The sequence below is a fragment of the Hyperolius riggenbachi genome, chromosome 3, assembly GCF_040937935.1.
Source record: "Hyperolius riggenbachi isolate aHypRig1 chromosome 3, aHypRig1.pri, whole genome shotgun sequence".
Taxonomy (NCBI): domain Eukaryota; kingdom Metazoa; phylum Chordata; class Amphibia; order Anura; family Hyperoliidae; genus Hyperolius; species Hyperolius riggenbachi.
In genome coordinates, this window is record NC_090648.1 from 225,836,964 (window position 1) to 225,856,728 (window position 19,765).

A 19,765-nucleotide genomic window follows, 5' to 3' on the forward strand; every position below is an offset into this window, starting at 1 on the left:
AAAAACATGAAAAAAACCTCTTTGTTATGTACATGTATTTTGGGGGAACATCTTGCTATTGACTTCCCTCTGCCTCTCTCTCATGGGGGGTCTGTACCATTGTTTGCTGCTGATTTTTTACTATATTTAAATAAAGCTGGCATTTTATACTGGATGTGCCCAGCCGCTCTTTCTTGAACTGAATAGTTTGCCTCTATCACGGGCTTAGAGCACTCCAGTGGGCCAGTATAGTAGGCCCTGTGTACCCTTTCTACTATTTTGAGCAAACAGATGTTTGTCCATCGCTACCGATTTACGAACACCTGACTTATGAATGACTCGCCAATACGAATGCCCTGAAAATGCAAAATTTATTTCTAAAGGGAACAAGTTGAAAAACATCTTTCAAGAAGACCTTGTATTTTTTTCAGAAAATCGATTTTTAAAAATTTGAAAGAAAAATGACTTTTAAAACTTGTTAATTACATTTTGCTGCAGTACACTATACTATATAGTGAGCCCTGAGTTCTGCACATTACGATTATCACTAGGACAGAAGGAAACACAAAGGGGGGCAGCAGAAGGCACAAAAAGGGACAGTGGGGCAGAGGTGATACAGAGGAGCACAATGGAAGCAGAGGTGGCACAGACGGGGACACTAAGTACACAGTGTGGGGGTAGAGGTGACACAGAAGGGGACACTGAAGGCACAGGGGGGAACAGAGGTGATACAGAGGGACACTGGAGGCACAGAGGAGATTCAGTGGACAGAGATGGCACAGTGTTACTACTTAAAGAGACTCCGTAACAAAAATTGCATCCTGTTTTTTATCATCCTACAAGTTCCAAAAGCTATTCTAATGTGTTCTGGCTTACTGCAACACTTTGTACTATTACAGTCTCTGTAATAAATCAATGTATCTTTCCCTTGTCAGACTTGTCAGCCTGTGTCTGGAAGGCTGCCAAGTTCTTCAGTGTTGTGGTTCTGCTATGAACTCCCCCCTCAGGGGGGAAAGAAACACACAAATGATCTCTTGAGATTCAAAAGGAAGGCTGTATACAGCCTGCTTGTGTATGGATGTATTTTCTATGTGTGGACATACTGTACATCAACCTACTTCCTGTTTTGGTGGCCATTTTGTTTGTTTATAAACAAACTTTTTAAAGCTGTTTTTAACCACTTTTAATGCGGCGGGGAGCGGCGAAATTGTGACAGAGGGGAATAGGAGATGTCCCCTAACGCACTGGTATGTTTACTTTTGTGCGATTTTAACAATACAGATTCTCTTTAAAGAGAATCTGTATTGTTAAAATCGCACAAAAGTAAACATACCAGTGCGTTAGGGGACATCTCCTATTACCCTCTGTCACAATTTCGCTGCTCCCCGCCGCATTAAAAGTGGTTAAAAACAGTTTTAAAAAGTTTGTTTATAAACAAACAAAATGGCCACCAAAACAGGAAGTAGGTTGATGTACAGTATGTCCACACATAGAAAATACATTCATACACAAGCAGGCTGTATACACCCTTCCTTTTGAATCTCAAGAGATCATTTGTGTGTTTCTTTCCCCCTGCAGCTATCTTCCACTGAAGTGTCAGGCTGTTTCTTCCTGCAGAGTGCAGACAGCTCTGCCTGTATGTAATTCCTCAGTATGTGAAAGCCCAGCCAGCTCAGAGGAGGATTTATCCAGCTTGTAAAAGATAAGAGAGAAGAGAGAAGCCGCCCTAATCTAAATAATACACAGGCAGTGTGCAGAGAGGGGCCTGGAGGGGGGAGATGCATCACAGAACCACAACACTGAAGAACTTGGCAGCCTTCCAGACACAGGCTGACAAGTCTGACAAGAGAGAGATAAGTTGATTTATTACAGAGACTGTGATAGTATAAAGTGCTGCAGTAAGCCAGAACACATTAGAATAGCTTTTGGAACTTGTAGGATGATAAAAAACAGGATGCAATTTTTGTTACGGAGTCTCTTTAAGAATGGATTCAAGTTAAGAACTGTTCTACAGTCCCTATCTTGTTCGTTAACCGGAGACTACCTGTATCACATTTTAAATTGCCTTTACTCTCCAGATCTCAAGAGCAGCTAGCCACTTTTATACTAGTGTTAACTTGTTAAGCAAGTATTCGCAAAGCCTGGAGTCAGAGCACGGTCTGATCTGGGAAAGGAAATATCAGGGTCAACAACTTTATGTTATACGAAAGGATGGTGAGCATAGTACAGGATAAATACAAGACGGAAAAGATCTGGAGCCCGTGGTCAAGATACTTGGGAATACAACAAGCCCTAGGACATATTCCTAATTGCAGGATGGAGCAGGGCGGGACGGAAGGCATATATCTGGGTTTCTACAGAATTGCCATCCTTAATCCCTACACCTCATCAGCTTTCCTTTTTTTTTTTCGTCTTTCTCGCTCCCTAAATCTAACTTCATATTTTTCTTCCGCTGTCTTTTTCTAATTTTACCTTCTTTATTCTCAGAGGATCACTGAGGAATGCCAATAAGGGAACGACTTGCATATTATATATTGTTTCATACATTAGGCGGATTATCTCCTGATAATTTTCTAGACTTGAAATAAAGAATCATTAAGTAATTTGTACAAGCTTAATAAGAATGTTTCTCCTCAGTTTTAAAGAGAATCTGTATTGTTAAAATCGCACAAAAGTAAACATACCAGTGCGTTAGGGGACATCTCCTATTACCCTCTGTCACAATTTCGCCGCTCCTCGCCGCATTAAAAGTGGTTAAAAACTGTTTTAAAAAGTTTGTTTATAAACAAACAAAATGGCCACCAAAACAGGAAGTAGGTTGATGTACAGTATGTCCACACATAGAAAATACATCCATACACAAGCAGGCTGTATACAGCCTTCCTTTTGAATCTCAAGAGATCATTTGTGTGTTTCTTTCCCCCTTCTGCTCTCATGCACTGAAGTTTCAGGCTGCTCTTTTCTTCCTGCAAACAGCTTTGCCCTTGTCTGTAATTACTCAGTATGTGAAAGCCCAGCCAGCTCAGAGGACGATTTATCCAGCTTGTAAAAGATAAGAGAGAAGAGAGAAGCTGCTCTAATCTAAATAATACACAGGCAGTGTGCAGAGAGGGGCCTGGAAGTCCCCCTTCATAGCAGAACCACAACACTGAAGAACTTGGCAGCCTTCCAGACACAGGCCGACAAGTCTGACAGGGGAAAGATACATTGATTTATTACAGAGACTGTTATAGTAGAAAGTGCTGCAGTAAGCTAGAACACATTAGAATAGCTTTTGGAACTTGTAGGATGATAAAAAACAGGATGCAATTTTTGTTACGGAGTCTCTTTAAAGCATGAGACCTTTTGGCCCAACGCTGATCATTCTGTCAACAAATGTGTGTTGTTATTATTTATTGTATTTATATAGCACCAACATATTACGAAGCGCGCTACAATAAATAAGGTTGCAGACAATAAGGGTTACAGACAACATAATACAGGTAATAAGCAGTAAGACACACAATGCCAGGTTATGCACTGGAGTAGTAGTCCAAGTTCACGTTGAGCATGATGCACGGTCAGGTAAGATACACAATGAATGAGGGCCCTGCCATAGGCTTATAATCTAAAGGGAGGGGTGGTGACACAATGGGATAAATGTATGCATGGGCGTCCACAGAAAATTTTCCAGAGGGGGGGGGGGGCAAAAAGGGGGGAGGTAAAAAGCGCGTGCCGCGCCGAAGATTTGGGGTTGGGGCTACATGCCAAAAATAGGTGTGGTCATGAACCAGAATGTGGGTGTGGTCGTGGGTGTAGACAAGTTTACATGAACTAAGCAATGGTGGGACATTAGATTAGGACAGTGGTGGCAGTGGTGACAGTGGTGGCCTCATTATTGCTGAATCATGAGGCCCCCAACAAGACAAAGTCAGTAACCATGAGGCCCCCAACAAGACAAATTCAGCAGTCATGAGGCACATAAATAGACAGCATTTCACATAAATAGGCAGAATGCCTCCTTAATATGTAGACACCTCTCACCTGGCAGCAGTTCCCCAAAATACACTCAATCTGACAGCAGTGGTTCCCCAAAAATAGGTAGCCCCAGGTCTATAGATGTCCCCAGAATAGGTGGCCAGTGGTATAGATGTCCCCAGAACTGGTAGCCAGGGGTAGAGATGTCCCCAGAACAGGTAGCCAGGGGTATATGTGCCCAGTATATGTAGGCATGTGTATATGTGCCCAGTATATGTAGCCAGAGGTATATGTGCCCAGTATATGTAGGCAGGGGTATATGTGCCCAGTATATGTAGGCAGGGGTATATGTGCCCAGTATATATAGCCAGGGGTATATGTGCCCAGTATATGTAGTCAGCGGTATATGTGCCCAGTATATGTAGCCAGGGGTATATGTGCCCAGTATATGTAGCCAGGGGTATATGTGCCCAGTATATGTAGGCAGGGGTATATGTGCCCAGTATATGTAGGCAGGGGTATATGTGCCCAGTATATGTAGGCAGGGGTATATGTGCCCAGTATATGTAGTCAGGGGTATATGTGCCCAGTATATATAGCCAGGGGTATATGTGCCCAATACATGTAGTCAGGGGTATATGTGCCCAGTATATGTAGGCAGCGGTATATGTGCCCAGTATATGTAGGCAGGGGTATATGTGCCCAATATATGTAGGCAGTGGTATATGTGTCCAGTATATATATATATATATAGCCAGGGGTATATGTGCCCAGTATATGTAGGCAGGGGTATATGTGCCCAATACATGTAGTCAGGGATATATGTGCCCAGTATATGTAGGCAGCGGTATATGTGCCCAGTATATGTAGGCAGGGGTATATGTGCCCAGTATATGTAGCCAGAGGTATATGTGCCCAGTATATGTAGGCAGGGGTATATGTGCCCAGTATATGTAAGCAGGGGTATATGTGCCCAGTATATATAGCCAGGTGTATATGTGCCCAATACATGTAGTCAGGGGTATATGTGCCCAGTATATGTAGGCAGGGGTATAAGTGCCCAGTATATGTAGGCAGGGGTATAAGTGCCCAGTATATGTAGGCAGGGGTATATGTGCCCAGTATATATATAGCCAGGGGTATATGTGCCCAGTATATATATAGCCAGGGGTATATGTCCCCAGAAAAAGTAGCCAGGTGTGCCCCAGCAGGAGGGGAGCAGCGCAGAGAAGTGGGAGAGCTATGGGCACTCACCTTAGGGGGCTCTCCCTCCCTCGCTCTCCCCTCCAGAACGAAGTGTGCAGCAGCTGGGCAGCGGGCGGAACTTACCTCGTCTCGTCGCTTTCGCCGGATGGATTAGCTGCTACTCTGGTCTGGTCCAGACCAGAGTGCGGCACCAGAACTTCCGGCGCAGGAGCGAGACGAGGTAAGTTCCAGCCGCTGCACACTTCGTTCCGGAGGGGACAGCAAGGGAGAGAGAGCCCCTTAAGGTGAGGGAAGGGGGGGGGAGACGTCCGCCCTTCCCCACTGTGCCCATAGCTCTCTCTTTTCTCTGCGCTGCTCCCCTCCTGCTGGCTGCACGGGAACGCGGCCAGGGGGTATGGGGGGCAGCGGGCGGCCAGGGTCGGGCAGATGCCCGGTTTTGCCGTATGTGCGGACGCCCATGAATGTTTGAGGGTTTTTTAGACAACTTAATATAAAAGTTTGGAATAGAAAACTCACCACCATTTTAAGCAAGCATAACCTAGTTTATTCCATTCAGACACTGACCAAGCTGTGCTTCATGCAGTATCTGACTCAGATACTCACCACCTTTTGTTATGCAGCTTACTCATTGCCTTACCTCCTGTTCCCCCACCCCTTCCCATAGACCGTGAGCTGGCAAGGGCAGCTTATAATTGTTCCTTGTAATTGCTGTATGCTTTTGTTATGCATGACTTTTATTAGTGACTTTCACATTTATGTTGTTTACCACCTCTGTGTTTCTTACTTTGTACAGTGTACAAAAAAAAGATGGAGCTACTGTATATAATAATAATAATAATAATAAAGTAATTTCCCAGTGCGTACTGGAAATTGTAGCCAAGCACCAGTTATGGGCAGCATTTCTGTTTTGTATACGGTGTATGACGTGTAATGCATTCAGCTGTAGAAGAAATGTTTGTAGATGCCAGTTTGGTACTGATTAACATAGTTACTATGGCTACAAGACAATCATTATTGTGTGTATACATTATTCAGATAAATACATACTGAACCTTCTAATAAGATTCACATCTGACTAAAATACTTATGTATGTCCCTATTGCTTTTATGTTACTAAATAGGTTACAATGATCACTTAAACCTGACCTCCAGGCAGATAGAGAAGGCCACTATTTACTCTAGATATAAAGTAATTTAAATCATGAATGTATAAAAATGTAACTCATACAATTTGATTAAAGTGACCTGAGTATCAGGAGTAAAATTTTCTTTTTTGGGGGGGGGGGGAGGGCCAGGTCTTGGTCTGAGCCTAACTACATACCTATGGGGTGATGCCGAGTGCTTTGTAAAGCTGCACTTTTCATAGTGGGAATACTTTGTTTGCCCAAATCTCCTTACATTGATGTGGGGGGTGTTAAGATTTAGGTGCTGCCAGGTGGGTTAAGGGTTAGGCGCAGCTTGGGAGTTTAAGGGTTAGGTATAAGTAGAATGAGGGTTAAGGGTTAGGCATAAGTAGGGGGAGAGTTAAGTGTTAGGTATGAGTAGAGGGAGGTTTAAGGGTTAGGTTTCAGTAGAGGGAAGGTTAAGAATTAGGTATCAGTACAGGGGGGTTAAGGGTTAGGTATCAGTAGAGATAAGGTTAAGGGTTAGGTATCAGTAAAGGGAGGGTTAAGGGTTAGGTATCAGTAGAGACAGGGTTAAGGGCTAGGTATCGGTAGAGGGAGGGTTAAGGGCTAGGTATCGGTAGAGGGAGGGTTAAGGGCTAGGTATCAGTAGAGGGAGGGTTAAGGGCTAGGTATCGGTAGAGGGAGGGTTAAGGGCTAGGTATCAGTAGGGGGAAGGTTAAAAGATAACCGAACTGACATGTGACATGATGAGATAGACATGTGTATGTACAGTGCCTAGCACACAAATAACTATGCTGTGTTCCTTTTTTTCTTTTTCTGCCTGAAAGAGTTAAATATCAGGTATGTAAGTGGCTGACTCAGTCCTGACTCAGACAGGAAGTGACTACAGTGTGACCCACACATAAGAAATTCCAACTATAAAACACTTTACTAGCAGAAAATGGCTTCTAAGAGCCAGAAAGAGATACAAAGAGGATTTTTTTTTATTAGTGAGGGTCACACTGTAGTCACTTCCTGTCTGAGTCAGGACTGAGTCAGCCACTTACATCCCTGATATTTAACTCTTTCAGGCAGAGAAAGAAAAAAGGAACACAGCCTAGTTATTTGTGTGCTAGGAACTGTACATACACATGTCTATCTCATCATGTCACATGTCAGTTCGGGTATCCTTTAAGGGTTAGGCATAAGTAGAGGGAGGGTTAAGGATTAGGTATCAGTAGAAGGTGGGTTAAGGGCTAGGTATCGGTAGAGGGAGGGTTAAGGGTTAGGTATCAGAGTTAGGTAACAGACATTCATCTGCAGATTAGATCCACCAGGATGGATTTTCAGATCTGCAGATGATTGTCAGATATACAGATGAATGTCTGTTAAACAAGGTGTGTATGAGGATCTGCAGATATCATAGATTATGAATGCATTTTGCAGGAACGGATCTTTTGCAGGAATAGATCTTTTGCAGATACTGATCTTTTGAATGTGTACAGCATCTGTGTGTGCAGCATCTTGCAAAGATTTTTATCTGATGGGGAGTTCAGCTTAATAGAATAGACTGTGTAAAGTATGGTTCTCATACTACATGGAAGGTGTTAAAATTGGTCTATGATCTTTCATTTATCTTTCAAATGTGTATATAGCATTAGTCTATGGCAACAAAGACTGCATAAAGTGGCCGCAATAATGTTTTTGTATATATTTTTTAAAGTGGAAAGGTTAGGGTTAGGTGTACATAGAAGTTCAGAGTTAGTGTTAGGTGTTGTCCAGGAAAGATTTTTAATTACATTTAACACATAGTGAAGGATTAAGGTTAGTATTTGGAAGTGAGTTATGTACACATTTCGAACATATCCTTTTTTTATCATGTCATTATATTACGGATGAGTATGCTGAAGCAGAAACAGAAAACAAAATTGGACTGCACTCAAATACATTGGGCTTGATTCATTAAATCGTGATAACTCAAATATCACACCTTATAAAAGATCACATATCACACCTTATGAAAAGATATCACACCTTATCAAAGTTATCACACCTTATGAAAAGCTATCACACCTTGTCAAAGTTATCACACCCTATCAGAGTAGCATAGCAACCGCTACGAACTTATCCTGCCCTAAGCCCCTGCAGGTTTGTAGCGCTCGCTATGCTACTCTGATAAGGCATGATAACTTTAATAAGGTGTGATATCTTTCCATAAGGTGTGATATCTTTCCATAAGGTGTGATAACTTTGATAAGGTGTGATAACTTTGATAAGGTGTGATAACTTTGATAAGGTGTGATATCTTTTCATAAGGTGTGATATTTGAGTTATCACGGTTTAGTGAATCAAGCCCATTGTGCCAAAATTATCCTGCACGCTAATGTGTAGCGCTCAAATCATTAGACTGAAAATAATGGGGTTAAATTCTTCAAGCCACATAAGTAATGAACTGCTAAAGTAGGTGGTATTGAAACCTGTCAAGCTGTTACTGGATCAGAGACAAAAGTAAACAGGTAAATAACCACTGATACTGCTTTTTGAAGTTATAGATTTTCTGTTAACTTTACATACATCTTTATGGTCTTTAGTAGTGATAATGCCTGGCAATTTTTAACTTTAAAAGTTATTTTATATAAATCACTGTGTCCAGTTTAGATGTGTTCTGATGCATTAACAGATCATATTCACTGTCATCAATTGTCTACAACTGAATGCCTTTACAACCTTGCATTCTCTCACAAGCAATGTATTTTTATGAAGTTATGTAACAGTGCTGCCTGTGTGAGTACTACTGCTGCCATATACTTGGTGGAGTAGTCTCCTTTTACAGTAACAGGTACATGCCACGTGTCATTGTTCAGTAGTGTAACAATGGCTGTTTTCCAAAGCTGTGTGTCTAATATGGAGTGTTCTCTATATTTATAACCAAACAGTCTCTTTCTCTGTCACACGTTTTGCATTAATATTCAGCTCCCATCACACTCTCTCTGCAGTAATTCAAAATCTGTCAGGCAGCAGAGAGAGGAGGGAGACAGTGAAAGTGAGCGGGCGGAAGAGCAGGAAGGAAAGAAAAGTGAGGGCAAGAGAGAAGGGACAAAATATTGTTGAAGAGCTAAAAAATGGTGTGCTGAAAGGGACAGATTTCAGTGATTTAAAAGGAAAGCAGGAGGCCTTTGGAAATTTGCCAAAGTATTGAAGCAAGATGACTGCAAAGAGAAACACTGAGGTAAAATATACACAGGTGATGTGATAAGGTAGGCTGAGAAGAATTAAAGGTAGCAAAGGAGAGGAAAAAGGAAAGCCATCAGGAAAGTATGTATATGCTGCAGAATAAAATATAACGTGAAGAGGAATTAAAAAAAAATGCAGAAAAACATCAACAACCAAATGATACAATCCTACTGTATCGTGCCATTTATTGTAAAGGTTTAAATGTGGTATAGAAATGTAAAAGGGATGCTGTAGTAGACCAATCACGGAGGAATAGCAGCAAGCGAGAGGCCAAGATAGGACCTGCATAGACTCTGAAAGGCTGTCTATTGATCAAGGTGAAGATTGGTGAGTGAGGGGCGGAGGTTAGCAGGTCTGGGTATTGTAGAATGCCGGGGGGAGAGAGAAGCATGAATGGACAAGCCCCCCTTCTCCTCCCCCTGTCCTCCCTCCTCACTCTCTCCCTCCTCTGCTGCTGACAGTTTAACTGAAACGGCAAAAAGAACAGGGAGAACTGCAGACAGCCGTGCTTTCCATTCTCTCCATCTCTCTCTTTTCACGCTCCTTCCATCCCTCGAGCTCTCTCCCTGCTTCCATCCTCCTTCTTGTGTTCCAGACCAGCTTCAGTCTGTATCTTCATTTATATCTCTGTCCATCTCTCATCAGCCCTCCTCTTCTACCCTTTCTTCTCCCCTCTGGATTCTTACTCTCCATCATTTTGATTCGCAGTGTTCTGCTCCTGTGCCCTTCTCTATCCCTTCTCTTTGCCCTTCTCACAATCACCTTGTTTATTTCCTCCATCTTACCTTATCATATATTTCACACTCTCGCTTCTTGCTTTGTTTTCTGACCTAATTTTTTTGTATCTCTATTTAAGATTTGCTGGGTTAGAGGGAGGGGAGAGGTGATATAAGGTGATATAGAGTACATAGTAGCCCTCATTTAGCTGAAAGCTTTCTGTGCAAGAGAATAGGGCTTGACAAGAAATTCTACAACTCAGAATGAGTTTGAAGGAGTATCTGAGGCCCACTATGAAAACCTTAGGTCATTCAACAAGTATCCAGGGCCACTGTCCACCCCAAAGTTGAGATGTCAGTTAGACTGTGGGGCAACTATGAGGTACCATCTTCCCAAATGGCACACCAACCCCCACTCAGCACCATCACCTATGTGTTTGTTTACAGCCCTGGGCCATTCGATATGAGGAGCACCGGCCCCAGAGGGCCAAAAAGGAAATTGTACAGCGCTGTCCCTGGAAGAACGTTCATAGCAGTGAAGTCATATGAACCACAAGGACCTGGAGAGATTCAGCTCAACAGAGGGGAGAGAGTAAAGGGTAAGTGTGAGGCTTAAAACTTTTCAGTTTTGGTAAATAACATAAATAAGAACTTAAAAAAGAAAGTGTGGTGAATGTGATTGACACAATTGCATAAAGTACACAAGTACTTCCTAAGCAGAACTGATATACAGTTGCAGCTGACGTGTGCTTTAGGAATCTCTATATTTCCAGATTGTATAGCATAAATTACATTTATGACACATTTAATGTTATAAATATTGTGGTATAATATTCAGCCTTGTAATGAGCATGTATGTTTATTAATTGCTTATAGAGACTTTGAGATCAACTGTGCCCATTTGGAAATGTTCACTTGTTAATAGGAGCTATACGGATCTTTAGACTCCATAATTTTCTTATATATAAGGTGTTGCCATATTTCACAGTGTTACAACATATACAACACAATGTTCTAGGCATTCCCTGGTGCCAGGAAACCTTACAATCTAACCTTAGTAATACTCAGATACATATACTAGCACCAATTTGAGTGGAAGAAATTAACCATCTATCAGTGCTGTTCCTGTCTTAAGGCAAGGTGAGAAGCTGATCTTGTGTTAGCCTAATTGAACAATCTCTTTGGCAACTTTACCAGCACTGAGGGCCCAAGCAATATTTTCATTTTTTTCAGTCGTATTTGCTTTCATGCTAAATCATTGTTTATAAGAATGTCCATGTGGCCACAAAGCATCGTGTGAGCCAATAGCTCAACTATTAGTACTTAGATTGGACATGTCCTGCTTGTGCCGTGGTTCTTTCCAAACTGCCCAGTCTTATGACTCTATCATCACTAATTTGTTAAGGTCTGCTGAGCATCCACAGCATAGTTTCTAGATAAGTTGGTTCATGTCTGTGGACACCTTTTTGGCAGCATCTTCCATGGGCATAATCATCTGTTGTCCTTCAGCTGCTATTTATATTAACACCAGGTAAACAGAACACAGATGGCAAAAGTACATTTCTCCACGGTGGTTTTATTAGTCATAACAGCAAAAAGCTGCTTTTATGAGGCGTTAGAGTCAGTGCAAAGGGTAGGTAAGCTATAGTGGTGATTTCTGTATTTTAAAGCATACCTGAACTCAAACTATTTAATATTAAAAAACGTTAAACTTCATCTGTAGTATTGTACCATTATAAGACTTCATGAACATTCAATTATAAAAAAAAATGTATTATTTGTTCAGCTGTCTACGGTGCCCAAGTCTAGGCTACAGGTGTGCATTCTGATATTGTAAGATGATATGTCTTCTGGCCTAGCCTCCTTTCGTTTATTAGGCACAGCTGGGCCTAGTAAAGTTTGCATTTCTCTCTTCTCTCGCTTTCTTTTAAGATCCTATCCTCGGTAAATTTCCTTTTAAAATCTGCCTAATTTTTTTTTCTAGACATACGTGCAACTAGCCATTCTGGCTTCTCATTATACACCTGTTAATCTAGTTAGGCTACGTACACTCACACACGTACCTTTTATTTTCCTTGAGACGATTGTTCCTATTCATCTCAGTTGAAAGTCTAAAGTGTAGGTGTTCCTCAATACTGATGTTCTTCCCTCTAGTGATCTGGGTGGGCAGATCTTTTTCGCCTTGTCATGGATCTTACTCCTGTCTATTGTTTTTTTTTACAACTCTCACATCAGGGTGATGATTTCATGTCCTCATCCTCCCCTACCCATAGAGCACATCATGTTGCAGGGCTGAGAGCCATGCAGCCTATCTGCAAACCTCACAGCTAGAATGTAACCCAAAACTACACTAAAGATTTTTTTGGTTGACAGAAGTTGCAAATGTGTATGCAGGCTTAGTTTTCTAAAGTTTTAACTAGATCAAGGTGTGTGCTTCTCGTATACACAATGTAATAAAAAGTCCTTTAAAAATTTGTGAAAAAGAAAAAAAAATTGTGGTAAAAAAGTCTGGTCTGTGCAATAATACAAAACCAAAAAACTGAAAAATTTATCTTCCCACATAGTTTGCAATACTGAAAATACTCAGCATACTGAGTGAGACAAATTAAAGTCCAATATTGGAGCTTGTGCCCACACATGTGCTTTGGATCCAGTCCAATTCCTCCTTCAGTGTGTACCTCAAAACAAGCCAAAAAACAAAAGAAACATAGCGTAACACTGAATATTATGCAGGAGAACAGAGGCGCCAAAAGGATAAAAAGAAGCTAAATGAGCTTAAAAAAACAAATGATTGGTAAATAGAGGTGGTAGTGGTGGACCTACCTCCTCCAAGTAGACACACAACGACTGTAGTAAAGACAGTCAATATATTTTATTTATGAACTCCAAATATGCAACGCGTTTCGCAGGTTTGATCCCGCTTCATCAGGCAATAACAACGGAGAGGTGCCTGGCTCTTCTACTGACCACATATGCTATTGCTCCGTTGTTATTGCCTGATGAAGCGGGATCAAACCTGCGAAACGCGTCGCATATTTGGAGTTCATAACTAAAATATATTGACTGTCTTTACTACAGTCGTTGTGTGGAGGAGGTAAGTCCACCACTACCTCCTCTATTTACCAAGAATTAGTTTTTTTAAGCTCATTTAGCTTCCTTTTATCCTTTTGGCGCCTCTGTTCGCCTGCATAATATTGAGTCCACCCTGGGTGGAGGGTTGAACCCCCTTTTTCTCATCTACAGAGAGTGACTTCTTATTCCTGATTGGGGTCAGGAAAATCTCCCCACCTGCTTTTACAGTGCTTGCCTAATGGTAACCCTGGTTTGTGAGTATTAATATTTATTCTTATCTAGTAACCATTTACCAGTACATATTACACTGTTGGGGCTCTTGGTGTTCCTTGTTTTTATAGCGTAACACTGATTCTACAGTATATATCACACCACCTTGCACCAATATGTCCCAAGAAAATAAACCAATGGAGTTCATTGACAAAACACTGTCACCAGCAGGCATAGTATAACAGCCTCTCACCCTTTGGTAGTGCCCAAATTACAGACAGACCACAAGCGGGTTACAGCTGTGTTCACCACCACATAGAAATGACAATCCTTATCTACATACAGTTGGATGCGAAGGTTTGGGCAACCTTGTTAATCGTCATGATTTTCCTGTATAAATTGTTGGTTGTTATGATAAAAAATGTCAGTTAAATATATCATATAGGAGGCACACACAGTAATATTTGAGGAGGGAAATTAAGTTTATTGGATTTACAGAAAGTGTGCAATAATTGTTTAAATATAATTAGGCAGGTGCATAAATTTGAGCACTGTTGTCATTTTAGTGATTCCAAATCCTTTAGAACTAATTATTGTAACTCCTATTGGCTTGGTAAGCTCAGTAATCCCTGAACTACATACACAGGTGAATCCAGTTATGAGAAAGAGTATTTAAGGGGGTCAGTTGTAAGTTTCCCTCCTCTTTTAATTTTCTCTGAAAACAAATCTCAATTGACCTGAAGACAAAGATTGTTCAACATCATGGTTTAGGGGAGGAATACAGAAAGCTGTCTCAGAGATTTCAGCTGTCTGTTTCCACAGTTAAGAACATATTGAGGAAATGGAAGACCACAGGCTCAGTTCTAGTTAAGGCTTGAAGTGGCAGACCAAGCAAAATCTTGGATAGACAGAAGCGACGAATAGTGAGAACAGTCAGTCAACCCACAGACCAGTACCAAAGACCAACAACATCATCTTGCTGCAGATGGAGTCACTGTGCATCGTTCAACTATTTACACAAGGAGATGCTGTATGCAAGAATGATGCAGAGGAAGCCTTTTCTCCGCTCACAGCACAAACAGAGCCGCTTAAGGTATGCTAACGCACATTTGGACAAGCCAGCTTCATTTTGGAATAAGGTGCTGTGGACTGATGAAACAAAAATTGAGTTATTTGAGCATAACAAGGGGCATTGTGCATGGAGAAAAAAAGAACACAGCATTTCAAGAAAAACACCCTCTACCTACAGTAAAATATGGTGGTGGTCCCATCATGCTGTGTGGCCAGTGCAGGGACTGGGAATCTTAACAAAGTTGAGGAGCACATGGATTCCACTTAGTATCAGCAGATTCTGCAGACCAATGTCCAGGAATCAGTGACAGCTGAAGCTGTGCCGGGGGTGGATCTTTCGACAAGACAATGACCCTAAACACTCAAAATCCACTAAGACATTCATACAGAGGAACAAGTACAACATTCTGGAATGGTCATCTCAATCTCCAGACCTGAATATAATTGAAAATCTGTGGTATGAGTTAAAGAGAGCTGTCCATGCTTGGGAACCATCAAACCTGAATGAACTAGAGATGTAAAGAAGAATGATCCAAAATACCTTCAACCAGAATCCAGACTCTCATTGCAACCTACAAAAAGCGTTTAGAGGCTTTAATTTCTGCAAAAGGAGGATCTACTAAATATTGATTTCATTTCTTTTTTGTGGTGCCCAAATTTATGCACCTGCCTAATTTTGTTTAAACAATTATTGCACACTTTCTGAAAATTCAATAAACTTCATTTCACTTCCCAAATATCACTGTGTGTGTCTACTACTGTATATGATATATTTAACTGGCATTTTTTATCATAACCTCAAACGATTTATACAGAAAAATCATGATTAACAAGGTTGCCAAAACTTTCGCATCCTACTTTATGCTTGACAGAAAAAGTGAGTTTGGAGGGCACGTTGAAAGATATCAAAAGTTGGGGAGTGACGGATATGTTCTGGCAGAGGAATTCAGAGGAGGGGTGAAGCACGTGCAGGTTTTTCCTAACAATGTCAGAAATATCTGATCTGCTGCATGCTTGTTGAGGGTCTATGGCTAAAAGTATTAGAGGCAGAGGATCAGCAGGATAACCAAACAACTGGCATTGCCTATAAGGAAGTAAATATGGCACCCTCCATAGCCCTCTTGCTACAGTTGTACTTTAAGCTATAACAAAATAAAGTATGTAGGAGGTAGTGTAGTGCCTGTCTATCCCCTACTAGATTGCAATGTTGGAACTCAGGACAGATGGCAGAGGATTTCTGCTATCAAGTCCGGTATAGCTCAAAGTCATGTGATCACAAGATCCAATCACCAAATATGCTTTTGAAGTGCCGTTGTTGCACTAAGTTATCTGCTACAAGAAAATCTGTGCATGGTGCCCAAAAGGTACCGTATTTTTCGGACCATAAGACGCACCTACGTTTTAGTGGACAAAAAACAAGGAAGAAAAGATATATATACTAAACTTGGTGTGTCCAAGGTACAGGGGTGTCTTGTGGAGCTTTACCTGTTACAGCAATGGCTGATTGAACATGTATGTGGTGCCTGGACAATATGTGGTGGTTACAGCAATCATGAGCCCAAATAGGATAGGTATATCTTCATGTTCATTTAGTGGCAACTTGAGGTTTAACAATAAAGAAGATTCCATTACAGCAGTGCCAAGTGTATTGGTGTTTCTCCTTTCCTTGCACATTCCTTTCACGATGTTAATGTAGTGTTGTACCATCACCTAACTTGTGTTAAAATAACTAAAATTGGGGCTCAAAATCAAACGGTGCTTGTATCATTGGTTTTTCGCCAGTTTTGAGATCTAGGGACATGTGCACTGCAGTGTTAATGCCAAAAGCCATTTCTGAGCCACATGCACATTCTACATAGCTAATTGTAAGTTATAAATAAAAAGCCCCATGCACATGATTTTCATCAGACATCTACCATTAGCACTTTCTGTCTTCTACGCAGTTCTTTGATTTGTTAGGACAGATTGTGAAATGACAAGTTAGCACTGTTACCTCATAACTGTCCCCATCCCCTCTCCACAGAGCAGAATGCTTGGCTGCAGCAGTGTGTTCTGTCATCCAAAATGATAGTTAATCATTTAACTATTGAGTGCCATAGGAACATCAAAATATGTGTCTCTGATTCCCTTTACACTCTGTAGCTTGTAGGGATTATTTGCATTTCATTACAGGAGTAGGACAGCAGGCAAAGTTCCTCCTGGTTCATTAACCTTTTCACCTTTTATCAGGCACATAAGCCACTTGAACGATTCACAAGCAGGAGAGCTGTCTTTATGAGCTGCTGTTATTCCTCACTACTAGACACAGGCAGATCAGGGTTGTAGTGTGTGCGAGTAACCTGATCCTGGCTCACAGCTGGACGTCTCTTGTCTCTGATCTGTGTTTAGAAGCCCTGCGATCCTGCAGTGTGTCGTCTTTCAGCCCCCTCTTACTTCCTGCATGTCACGTGAGCTCACCCGACATGTAGGAAGACTAGGCTGAGAGACGACACAGAGCAGGATCGCAGGGCTTCTAAACACAGATCAAAGAGAAGACTTCCAGCTTTGAGCCAGGATCAGGTTATTCACACCGCCCTGATCTGCCTGGATCTGAAGTGAGAAATAACAGCAGCTCATAAAAACTCACAGCTCTCCGATCTGAAGTGAGAAATGACAGCAGCTCATAAAGACTCACAGCTCTCCGGGTGATCTGCACACACGCACACACGAGGCTGCCCAGCCACTGCTCAGATCCCGATGGTCTTGGAGGCGGGACCACAGCTCCCTCTTTGAAGCCAATCACTGCACTTGCTGAGCGTCAGTGACCTATCAGAAGTCAGTGGGAGTAGTTCCTTAACAAGCAAAGGAACGACTCCTACTCACTTCTGATAGGTCACTGACACTCAGCAAGTGCAGTGATTGGCTCAGTGAGGGACCTGTGGTCCCGCTTTCGAGACTATCGGGCACCGGTTGCAGAAGGGCTCATCAGGCATCATTAGCAGGGGGGACATCTAGAGCTAGCCCAAATTTTACCATTTGGACCATAAGACGCACTGACTTTTTCCCCCCATTTTGGGGGGAGAAAAAGTGCGTCTTATGGTCCGGAAAATACGGTACATATGATTCATTTGCCATAGTGCCTCTTTAATGCAAAGGGAAAAATAATGTTTGGCATAAGAAACTTATAACATTGTGTGCCAGATTTATTAAGACATCTCTTGATTTATTAAGGCATCTAGAATTGTTTCTATTTGGGATGTCACAAGTGATGTAGCATGAAAAACAAAAATTGCATTGATACAGCTGCAATTGCTTACGCCTTGTAAACACATACGAGGACTGTCACTCAGCAGGGATCCCTCGGGTGACAGTGCAGGGCCAAGGCTTTACAGACACACACAGAGGCTAGTAGTGACAAGTTATGTTGCGGCGGGGATCGTGGGGGGGGGGGCGGACAACTAATGAAACCGCACAGAGTAGACGTGAGTGAGGAGAACACCTTCGGCCAGTGCTTGGGTTAAGATGATCCACCAGCCTAATCGCCACCAAGGGAGGTCCGGGGCAGCTGAATACTTGTCTAGCAGGATTCAGAAAACCTGAACTCCCACCAGGATTGTATTAGGTTGAAAGTTTTATACAGCAGCACCCACAGCAACAGACTTTTTTTTTAAATCAATTCAGGCCAGCCTGAGTTTTTTGAAATACAAAAACTTTTCACTGAAGGTGGCTTTAAAAAGGTGGATTAAAAAAAAGTCCAGGTTTACTGAATACTTTGCAACCTCCCCAGTGGAATGCTTGGAGATTCCATAGTAAATCTGGAGATGCCTTAGTACATGAGGCCCTATATGTCTCTGCAGATGCCTATTTCCTTGATACTCTTCGTGTTTCATATAGCTATGATGAAACAGAAAGGGAGTTCCTTTGGCTCAATATATTGTGGTGAAATTCAGCATGGCTTCCCCAATGTTTCTATGACAGAAAGCACAACTTTGTGGAAAAGAGCCTTTCTAGACATAAAAGAGGGTCAACGAAAAAGGATTTTTAATAATGATGTTTCCTCTGAACATGGAGTTCCGGTCTGCTTTAAATGTTTACTCTAGGCAATACCATGGAGGAGAACACTCTCGGGTGGAATTCAAATCCAGAAGAAGGCAAATATGGTGATCAGCATGCTGTACTATCTTTATGGTAGTAAAAGTATAAATGAACAATGTATGAGTACAGTAACAATGTACACATTAAATGTTGTTTGCAAAGACATTGGGGAACATTTTATCAAAACCAGTAAAAGCCACACTAGTAAAGGATTTGATTGATCGCTCTACTTTTGCACCAGTTTTGCTGCAATTTGCCTTGCACTGGATTCTATAACCATGCCTCAGTGTTCTGTTTTATAATATCAAATATGTCAAAAAGGTAGAGTTATGCTTTAAACTGAACATTTTTCTGTACAACTATAACATTTATATCCACACATTGACCTCAACTAGAAGTAATGTTGACAATGCTGCCTGCTACATCAGTGTTTTTGGCTAGAATGTATGATTTGTCATATTACAGAGAGATAGAGATATTTGGTGTGTGTATTACAGAAGCCACGTTCCCCACTCCTTTGAGGTATATGTATCACAGGGTCCCCTTGCTTCCAAGGTGTCTGTGTCACAGAAGCTCCCTGCCTCTGAGGTGTATGTATAACAGAAGTCCCTCCCCCACTGCCTCTGATGTGTGTTACACAAGCCTGACCATCTCCCAGTTCTGAGGTGTGCATAAAATGGAAGCCACTCTGCTATGGTATGTGTGCATTACTATCCAGCTTGCTTGATATCTCCAAAACGAGTTTGTGGAGACTCTGCCACATCTGAGGAGGGTCACATTTACCAACATTAAACACCTTTGAGATAGCAATAAGTCATTTTTCTGCATACATTATTCATTGATTTTCTCTACAAACAGTAGTGAAACAGTAGTGAAAGCTTAGTCAGATTTTGTTTTATATTTGACTGTGTTGTGAGAGCCTACCTAAGCAGTCTGCTCAAATAGTGGGAGCTAGGTAGACCTTCACACCACAAGGTGGTTAGCATGTGTTATTGGTTAGGTCTATCATCTGAAGAAAAATCTGACTCTGTGTTGTGAATACAAAGGGACAGCCAGTGATGTCAGGAAGAACACCTGATCAGGCACCAATCTCTGGTTCAATTTTCATCCCCCTAACTCTCTTCACAGACATTAACAGAA

General features: G+C 41.6%; 1 protein-coding gene across 8 annotated transcripts in view; it reads left to right on the forward strand.

Annotated features, from left to right (window-relative positions):
* Positions 1 to 19,765, forward strand: part of SHANK3 (SH3 and multiple ankyrin repeat domains 3) — a 597,458-nt gene that overhangs the window by 432,953 nt on the left and 144,740 nt on the right. For all 8 annotated transcript variants that reach the window (XM_068275859.1, XM_068275860.1, XM_068275861.1 and 5 more), the window contains one exon: positions 10,646 to 10,797. In XM_068275859.1, coding sequence (XP_068131960.1) covers positions 10,646 to 10,797 — 152 coding nt within the window. The remainder of the gene's footprint in view (positions 1 to 10,645; positions 10,798 to 19,765) is intronic.